The sequence below is a fragment of the Myotis myotis genome, unplaced genomic scaffold, assembly GCF_014108235.1.
Source record: "Myotis myotis isolate mMyoMyo1 unplaced genomic scaffold, mMyoMyo1.p scaffold_m19_p_3, whole genome shotgun sequence".
Classification (NCBI taxonomy): domain Eukaryota; kingdom Metazoa; phylum Chordata; class Mammalia; order Chiroptera; family Vespertilionidae; genus Myotis; species Myotis myotis.
Window position 1 is genome coordinate 57232253 of NW_023416335.1, and position 10355 is coordinate 57242607.

The 10355-nt window shown below is 38.9% G+C and overlaps 1 protein-coding gene across 1 annotated transcript; it reads right to left on the reverse strand.

The window, feature by feature from the left end:
* Positions 1 to 9229: 9229 nt before the first annotated feature.
* On the reverse strand, positions 9230 to 9692 carry LOC118651723 (39S ribosomal protein L36, mitochondrial-like). Its single transcript, XM_036301192.1, has one exon. It carries the CDS (start codon positions 9677 to 9679, stop codon positions 9230 to 9232), a length of 450 nt encoding a protein of 149 aa, XP_036157085.1. The 5' UTR covers positions 9680 to 9692.
* Between the last annotated feature and the right edge of the window lie 663 nt (positions 9693 to 10355).

The following is a 10355-nucleotide window of genomic DNA, read 5'->3' on the forward strand; positions in this document are numbered from 1 at the left end:
CAGACCCTTATATCTGGTGGTAGTAAGTATTTTTGAAGAAGAAATAAAGAGTGGAATGATATAGAATCAGGGAAAAGGAGAGGTTCTATTTTAGGTAGGGTGTCTGGGAAGAGAAAGCAAGCATAGAATGCTTACAGTGATTATAATTCCTCTAGACCCGTGGTCAGCAAACTGTGGCTCGCGAGCCACATGTGGCTCTTTGGCCCCTTGAGTGTGGCTCTTCCTAAGCCTTAGGAGTACCCTAATTAAGTTAATAACAATGTACCTACCTATATAGTTTAAGTTTAAAAAATTTGGCTCTCACAGTTATAACCAGTAGAGCCATCCAAAAAGCCAGGCTTAGGCAGCCTTCAGCCAATGTGTACCAGTAGATGTGTAAGAATAAATGATTCCATGTTTTAAACCAAAAAAAAAAAAAAAAATTTGGCTCTCAAAAGAAATTTCAATCATTGTACTGTTGATGTTTGGCTCTGTTGACTAATGAGTTTGCCAACCAGTGCTCTAGACTATGCCTGCTCCAACACCATACACACCTCTATCAGAGGTGTCTGATATCTCTAGCACTGTCTGTCCTGAGCAACGATGGCTCATGCTATCAGGACCAAGTGTCCAGTGAACCCATCTTTAGCCCATCCAGAGACCTCTGGGAATTGTATGAGATGTTCCATCACTGACTATGGGCATTTTACACAAGAATATAAAAAAGTTTAAGAGGCATAAAGTAGAAGATATACAACAGGATACTTATTTTGTATCCTGTTGTGTAAGTAAGGGGAAATGACCAGCCAGCACACACACCAGGCCTTGGAGAACAACATCCCTGGAGACGATCACGGAGACGAGAAGATGTAGACGTCTCCCATTGCCTACTGCATTTCTGAAGCAACAAATAGGGGTGTTTCCGTCTGAAAGGAAGATACAGCTTTGTATTGTTGGTATTCAGCTACATAATTACAGAAGCACCAACACTCCCCTATGTAATCAAGGTCTGGGGTTCAAGCCTCATAGTCACAGTTGAGTGTCCTGGTAAATCCTTGAGCTCCAGCCCTACTCTGCTACTGTGCCCTTCATTTGTTGGGAGAGGTGGGAGAGGACTGATCCTCCCTCTAATTAAGTCAGATGTAGTCATGAGCAGCGGGAGGGGTGTGTGGGGGGTGTCTGTGCTATGATTACAGCTGTTAAGGAACCTCTGACCTGAGCCACACCTACTGAAAGGTTTAGAAAGGGCAGGGAAGGCTGTAGGATATCGTGGGAAAATTCTGGTTCCCTGTTTCTCACATAGTTTAATACCTGGCTGGCAATCTCGGCTTTTGGGGAAAAGCAGATTGTCCAATAAATCACTTGAGTTGTTCTTCATTTCAGGTAAACATTGGTTGTTCTCCTTTCTCTCATTTTGATGTTGCGAGGGTCTAAGCATCTGTCAACAGAGAGAAGGCAGGGGCTCTGCCCTTCCCCTTCCCACTGTCACAGTCCCTAATGTCACCACCAAGGAAGCTGTTATTATTTATTCATTTAGTTATGTTTATTTATATCCTGATTTAGTTCATGAAAAAAGTGTGGTGCCCCAAGGGAGCTTTTGTGATAAGAGCTGGCTTTTTAGTGTCTTTGTGTTCAAATGAAAAGCCTAGGAAGAAGCTGAGGAAAGCAGGAGAGGCTTTCAGGAGAAAGGCTGTGGGAGCCAAATCCTAGGGGACCTGATGGTTGCAGTGACAGCCATGTAGCTCTGCTCATATATTCTTGGATTTTCCCCTTCATTTTATTCTCTGCCTAACATGCTAATTATAGGCACCCTCTTTTTTAAATATATAATTGAGTATCTGAAGGAGGGTTGAAGATTAAATTATACTCATTTAGGAGTGAATTGTCTCTCCCAATTTGCAGTGAAATTCAGACGTGTGGGTGGTTGGATAGGAAGTGGAAAGAGAGATTTGGGACTATGAAGCCTTTTGGGGTAGGGCAGACCTGGGAGGTTAGGGAGATTAGAACATCAGCTAGACATTGTTTATCTGGAAATCTGAGAAGAGGAACACAGGAGCTGTGAACTGAATGAATAAAAATCAATGAGAAAAAAAGACAACCATACTTATTTCAGAATTTCACGTGGGGCTGTTACTGCCTTATGATATCTAAAGGAATCTTCGTTTTCCTTCTCCCTCTTCATACATCCTCTTCCTCTTCTCCCACATCTTCCTCTCTCTCCTACTCTTCTTTCTCTTCCTGGGCCCCAGAACCACTGGACCTTACTGGAGCTCAGGGGAGACTGTTGATGCTATAATCCTGCTACTATTGGTTAAGTAAAATCATTAGCATGTTAAGCAATGGAAGGGGGAACTAGGGAGCATCCGCTCCTCCAAGTGGCAAATAGGGAACATAAAGCTCCAAGAAGGGAAGTTATCCAATTAGTACAAGGTCATTCTGGGACTAGAATTCAAGTTTTCTGACTCCCAATTAAATGTTCTTTCTACTCCACAATAGAATTTCCTGGGTAAACAAAGAACTATATACCACATATAATGTTATTTTACTCATGAAAAAAACCATTTAATTGCTTATTTTATGCCAAATTCATGTTAAAAGTTGAAGACTAAGGTGGGCATGATTTTAATTTTAAAAGTACTTTATAGTGCTTTGTTCAAATTCCTTAAAATTATAAAATTTATTGTAATGCATTTTCATTGTTGAAGCTGTAGAAACAAAAATAAGTCAAATATACTTCACCGATAACCTAAAATACAATTTCAGTTTGGATGCCCTGAATTTATTTTTCTCTTTGTTTGCCTGTTCTGCATTCTACTTAAATTTCAAAATGAACTGATCATACCTATGAAAGTAAGATGTTAGAGCCTCCGGAATGAGGCCCAGAAGTCAGGATTTTTAAAAAGATTCCCAGGTGATTCTAATGTGCAGCCAAGGTTGAGAACCACTGTGCTAGAGGTAAAAGGCAGAAATACAAAATTGAAAAGCCTATTGCTAATTCCTAGAAATCATATGGTTTGACTTAATTATCCCATCTTTCCATCTTATATGAAAATAATGGCTGCACATAGACTGACTGAGGATCGGCTGAGATGTATAAATATATAACAGATGTTTCATAGGAAACAACAGCCCTGGGTACATAAAACATAATAGCCAACATTAATAATAGTTAAAATACAGTATTTATTTGTCTTCATCCCCATTTGCATTATATCCTCCCTGCAACTAAAATGTCTCCCAAATTATTTCCAGGAATGGGTATTGTGTTGGTTGAGTAGAGACAGCTAGGACTTTATATAAGCCCCTAAGAAGTCCTTCTGGTTAATATGTATGCTGGTCCCATTTCTTCTTGTCTATTCAGCTCAATAGTAATGCTGCTGGCAATGAGTAGTAATGAGACACTAATAGCCACAGTACGCATCAGAGCCTAACACCCTGTATCACCATGGTCTATGGGGTAGAAATTAGTATCTCTATTTCAGACTTGGCTCAGAGAGTGTAAGGAACTTGGCTAACATCACACAGCTAGTACCAAAGAAGAATTTAAAAGAAGCCAGTCTGACTCCAGAATCTTCCCTACTAACATTACACTAAATGTCTAAATTTTATGAGTGAATTGGATACCAGCACTTGTCTGGATTTGGCCTTCCCTTGTCAACTGGCTGTCTGGAGAGGAGCTGCTGGTGCTAAGATGTTAGAATAGCTGTGGATATGTGTAAGCCTGGTTAGCTTAGCATAACATTTTTTGTCTGAGTGAAGCACTAGCAAATAGAATTACCCTCTACAGAAGAACAGCTAAAACAGAGAAAATCTCCTTAATACACAAGTTTGGGACAAGAGGAGATGACGTGGCCCCCGTTATACTGATTTGGCAAGATAATACTGCTTGGTTTCAGTAAGCACATCATTCTAAATGCAAGATGGATTTAAAAGAACTCTAACCATACAAGAGACCCCACTTCAGTTTGAGCATGGTGCTTGACCAAATATAGCTCTAGGGAGATAAGATATTGTTCTTTCCCCACCCCAAAGCCTTCCAGCATAAGCAAGTAGAAAATCCCACCAGACTTCCTATAGGCTCCCAAATCCAGCTCACCAGCCAGGAGACCCAGCAGCCTGACAGACTATTCCTGGCCAGTCTCTGGGGGGGGGGGGGGGGGGGGGGGCGGTGGTATGACCTTTTCCAGGCTCAGCAGGCATGTTCCCGGTGCTGTGTCAATAAGAATATGCAGGAGCTAAAAGTCTTCCCTCATATTCACCCCTGGACACTGATGAGTATGTTGGGATACAGGAGCCTGACACATGAAGCTTTGACATTCACTTCAGGAGGTGAGAATGAATTCTTTAAGGCACCCCAGATATACGTGTAAGCAATATCTATGGTCCACATCCAAAAATCAGGGAAACAAATGTTGAAAATTTCTAGTTTTTACAACTTGGGAGATCCGTGACATCTCATCTCTTTATTCTAAAGCAAGACCACTATAAAAATAAATTCTCAGGTTGTAAGTTTCATCCTCTAGACTTTATTTTCCAAGCACCACTTCAGATCACCTTAGAATACTAATGATTCCTTCCACAGACCAGCTGCTATTCTACTCTGCTTTGGCAGTAATTTTAATTTGTCTCCATCACCCCTGTGCCCCAACATGCTCCTTCCCCAGGGGTGCCAGGAATCTCATTCTAGCCCAGTTGTCACTGGCCTAGGTTTTTGGCCAGCAGCAACGGAAGCAGAGGTGGCATCTGCTCGCAATCTGACAGCGAGTTTCTCTTGAACCATGGGTATTAAGTCTCTACAGACAAAAAGAAGAGTTAGCTAAAGCAAAAGGCAGAAAGGGGACTGGAGTTACTGGCTCTCACTGAAAGCAAGAATGCCAGGTGGGTGGAAACATGAAACCTGTGATTATCTGACTCTGATAAGAAGGTTGGGACTTGTGATAGAGCCTGGCAGGTCTTTTGCTGGTGGACACACCTGACAGAAGACAAAAGAAGGCAAACAAAGAGTGTTTCTGGTTTCTGAAGGACCATTATTCCTGTTACAAGTTTTTTTCTTTTTCTTAGTTCATTTTATTAGTAAGTAGTGATCACATTTTAATATCTCAATGAAAATATTATTTTGACAATGTAGTTTACAACTACAAGACTACTCAAAATCTGGTTCTCTTAAGGAAAATAGAAATAGTCTTGGTCATTCTTTGTATTGCTAGATTAAAATAAAGCTTTAAGAGACATTGTACTATGTCACCCTTTTTGATGCAGTTGAATGAATTTGGGTTTTTAAGTCAGGGTACCTGGGTTTAAATGGTTGTATGATCTTTGACAAGTAGTTTAACATATCTCAACCTCAGTTTCCCCATTCAAAAATGGGACAATAGTCACCACTACATCATGGAAAAATTAAGATTAAATTAGACGAAATTGTAATGCACTCAGCATGATGCCTGGTACCTTGTAGAAGCTCAATAAATCCCTACTTATCTCTCTGTCATTTGAAGTCTAAAGGTACCTACTGGTGCAGTGAACAGAATGTGTTCCCCAAATTTCCTACAGAGCTTAGGATATGAGCAAGATTCTTACAAAATTAGAAACTTGGAAACAGAGAGAGGAAGAGTAGAGGAAGCTGCAGTATCATGGAAGAGCCGTGGACTGGAGTCAGAATCCTGGACTAAATCCTGGCTTTGCTCCTTACCAGCTATAGGATTGTAGGCACATTGCTTAATATCTTAAAACTTCAGTTTTCTTATCTATATCAAGGAGATAACATCTTCTTTGCAGACATCTATTTAAGACACCCTTCCTATGCACAGAAGTTAGGCTTGGGTTTCCCACCAAAAGAATAAGACACATTCATTGCTTTGAAAGAGCCTACAGCCTGATAGAGTAATTAATCACCTAGCCACATAACAGAAGCACGCTCACTGAATATGTGATTATCTTTTGAATTCCTTCTCATAAACAGTAGAAGATAACAATGATAGACACAGATTTATGCCAGATAACTTTAATTCAGGCTCTCCTACATACTAGCTGTCTGAATCCAGGCAAGTTATTTAATCTAATTTTTGAAATGAGGAAAATAATGGAATTGGTGTGAAGATTAAACAAGATAACCAATGGGAGGAAGACAGTAACCATTCAACAAAAACTTAGCTCCTTTTGGCTTACTGTAGGTACCCATTGTATCTGGAACTCAAGGTAACAGATTTGAGGGGCTCTTGTGAATCCTATCTGTCTCTTAGCACCAATAATCCATGTAGCAACATCTCCTAGTCTCCACTCTGACAAATAGAATTAACTGTCTTGATAGTGTTAGGTATGTCTACAATTTCAAAATTCCAGACTTAGACATTTGAGCTTTATTTCTTGAAAGAACATAATTATGGGAGCTACTTCTATTTTTTTTATGTAAGTGCTATCTTGCATACTTTATCTTGCCACTTTTTATTTTTAAGAGTCTTCCATTTTTTACAAGTTATTGAGAAAAGCACAAACATTACATGCTGCAAGGAAACTATGATATGACAAGGAGCTTTAGGGAGAAACACCACATACAAAGAATCAATTAGGAAAGGGAAATGTTCAGGATCACATTTTCAAGGTCCTTGAAAAAAAACCTACTCCAAAATAAAAGGTACTCTTTTCCCAAATGATAGTTTCAGTCCCCAAATCCTACCTACTCTAACCTAAGCCCCAGCTGTGTTCATTTCCCTTCAAAGTGGAGATAAATAAGGATGAAATACTGCACATATGTAGCATCTTGTTTCCAAGGAGTCCAGTAGCCTTTAAACATATTATTCCATTAATCTTCCCAGCAGTCTGAGAGAGGGAAGTGACATGTCTAATGTTTCTACTCTTGCAAATAAGGAAACTTAGGAATGACAAAGAGCACTGAATGGCCAAGAACACAGTAAAGGGAGTAACAAAGCAAGGAAAAAGAAACTGGGCCTAGGAAATTGTGGTTCTTTCAAGGGCATAAGAATATCCATAAATTATAAATAATAAGATAAAACCCAACTGCTGATTGCTTAGAGTGCACTTAAATCAAATTAGGGAACATGTGGGCTTGCAAATATGCGCAATAGACATGCTACTCCAGGTGGTTGAGGTGATGGTAACAGATGCCCTATTGGGCTTCCTTTTTTGGCCCCCACAATTGTATGCCACCTCTGATACTGTGATAAATTTTCTGCCACCTGATAACTGGCTACAGATTTCTGACTAATTTCAGGGTTTTGTTTTTTAATTATTTTCTTCTCTTATACTGCTAGTCAAACCACATACCTGTTTTCTTTTCTTTCCAAAGTATACCTATATAAGAGCTGATTAAATTCCTGTCATTTTCCTTTAAGTTAAAAAAAAAAGTAAAGTGGTCTTAACAACCGAGTTTTCTCAATACAGGCATAAGTGAAACTTAATTAAATACAATATATAATCTTTTGAAGCTACTTTTTATATAAAATGAGAGTGGCTTTTTTTTTTAGTCCACTGGAGTCATATTTTATGTGTGAGGATAATGTTATAGCTTGGATATTAAGAAAGTGAGAGAATTTTTATAAATTACTATCCAGTTAAGAGTGTCAAGGTATCTCTTAAAATAGTGTAAAAGAGTATTAGTTGAGAAGATTAAATTAGAATGGATTTGTAATGCACTTAACAATATTACTTTTATTTCAAAGTCAATTCCCTGAGAGAAGAGTGGGGGTGACTTAGGGGTGGGCACAATAGGCAGCTGCTTACGTACAGTGGATTCAAAGGTCCTTTGAAGGAACCTTTGCCCCCAAACTGCCCCCTGTGCCTGTTCACTCACCAATGACCAAGAGTCCTAGACCAAGAAAGTTCTTACTTTTCAAGTTAGTGAAGAGACAGAAAATATCAACCATCTTATAAGACAGCATTAAGTTCATCCTGAGAGTGAGTGTTAGGAGAAAGGAGAGGGGAAAGGCACATCACTAAATAGCTAAGTGAAATGGATGTCTAAAGTGATTTTGGAGGCATTATAGTGTAGTTAAAAGGACATAGAATAAAGGATAGGTCAGAACTAAGTTGAATCCTACATCAGCCATTTTCTAGCTGAGTGACCTTTCAAGGTCATATAATGGTTAGTGATAATGAATTTAAGTTCCTGGTTAGAACCATGATAAATAGTATTTTAAAATTATTATACTCTACTATATGTTATTTCCCCTTCCCAAGACACATGTATTATCTCTGTCATCCAAAATTTTTCCAATTAAATTTTAAGGATTCAGAGAACATAATAAATTAATTGCAATTTTATTTTCAAACTAAATATATGAATTTGATATCTACTGCAGGTAAAGTGTGGCCCAGTATCTTCTATTTGAAAGGCCTGAGGTTTAAGTAAGGTAGGAACAGTTGTTTTCATTATAGTACAAAATGTCTAAGTATTTGTCATTACTTATATCTAATATATGTACATGTTTTACTCCTACCTAAAATATGCCGAATATTAATATAATAATCATAATATCCTTTATGCTTTCATCTTGTCCTTCTTAATCTTGTTTTTCAGATACATTTTGAATGGGTCATCCTGCAAATAACTTGACCAGGCAACACAATGTGGCAAAATGTAGACCATCATACCTCTATAACCTTGCCTGCCTGTGATAGCTTTTGATATGTCTACTTGTCTGAGCTGAATGACAGTCACAAGAATTCCCTCTCTAGAATGTTTCTGGTTTGATTGGGCTGAAACAATATTCTCTCAGAAGAGTTGGAGGAAAGAAGGGATAGTGGGCATTTTGCAGCATGACTGGTTATTCAATCAAGCCCTAATCTGGGTGTTGCTGTGAGGAAATTTTGTGGATCTGATTAAAGTCACTAATCAGTTGACTTTAATTAGTTAAAGGAGGAATTACCCTTTATAAGTGGGTCAGACTTACTCACTTGAGAAATCTCTTAAAAAGAGCTTAAGCTTTTCCTGAGTTGAGATTCCTGCCTATGGACAACAAACCACAGCTAATGCCCATGGGGTTACAGCCTGCTCATGGTCTTTCCTTCCTGACCACCTGCATTACCCACTTTGGATTTGCTTTGCTTAATCAGGCCCCATAATTGTAGAAGTCAATTCCCTGTAATATATTTATTTATTTATTTATTTATTTATTTATTTATTTATTTATTTATTAATTATTTTTTATTTTTTTTCTCAGAAAACAGAACGTTTACATTTTATTTTTCTTCGATAAGGTCACCCAAGGAAATGGCACAATCCTGCATGTTCTTTTTACATCTGTCTCTGCTTATGCCTTGGGTGCATTTTGCAGTAGATGTACCATCGCCCACTCCTCTTCACCCGGTAACAGTCCGGGCAACGCTTCTTGAGGACGGCCTTGGTCTTGAACCCCAGAGTCGGCTGCAGGAAGGGCAGGGGCTGGCAGGAGAGAGGAGAGGCCACTGCTGCGCTGGGCTCCGCACCTGCAGGGCCTGCAACACGCAGGGGACCCAGCAGGAGCGTGGAGAGCGCGCGGGGTGTCGTTGTGTAATTTCTCATTGTGTAACGGCTCAGACGTAGGAGAGGGTTCACAGCAGAAACCACCATTTTCCTTATAAAAAGAGTTGCCATATTGTGGCTGAATCTGGGAAGAAGTGGCCCAGACCCGGCCAGCAGCATGCCTTGCCCCGCGCCTGCGTCCCCGCCCGCGCTTGTGCAGTGGAGCGGAGACGCCACCGCCATGAGTCTGCGCCAGAAAAAACAACAACCCTGTAATATATTTAGATAGATTGATTGATGGTATATTAAAGTAAATACAAATAAATAGAACTGAAGAGATGAGATAGAAATAGAGCTAGAGGGAGAGGGTGAGATAAAGTGAGAGTGATTGATCATATTAGTTCTCTTTTTTTCAGTTGAACTCTGGTATCTTTCCATATATGCTGAGATCCCTGTGGGATCACCTGCTATACCAAATCTTGAACACATTGACTACCCAATGGCTGTTGATCTCCATCAATAAACTAGAGCTTTCGCTCATTTACACATTTAAAATTTAGTCAACTACTTAAGAAAGGACTTAATGAAGATTAATTTTACTTAATATTTTTGTTACTGTTCCCAGTCATATTTTCATGGGCTGAACTTAAAATGTCTTTTAAGCCACTTTGCATTACAGAATGATTACTTTAAACTTACTAGCTGTCTGACCTTGGGCAAATAATTTAACTTCTCTGTGCCAATTTAATCAAAATGGAAATAACATTTATCTCCTTAGATACTTGTAAGAATTGAATTAATTCATATATGTAAAGTATTTAGAAGAGTGCCATGAATAGAGTAAAGCATATATGTTAACTTTTATTATTATTCAATCAATTTATTTTAATAAACTGCACTACTTTTTTAAAAAAGTTTT

What these genes read in the sequence shown, in the direction of transcription:
- LOC118651723 (XM_036301192.1), bottom strand. Translation starts at nt 9,679, where the DNA reads ATGGCGGTGGCGTCTCCGCTCCACTGCACAAGCGCGGGCGGGGACGCA.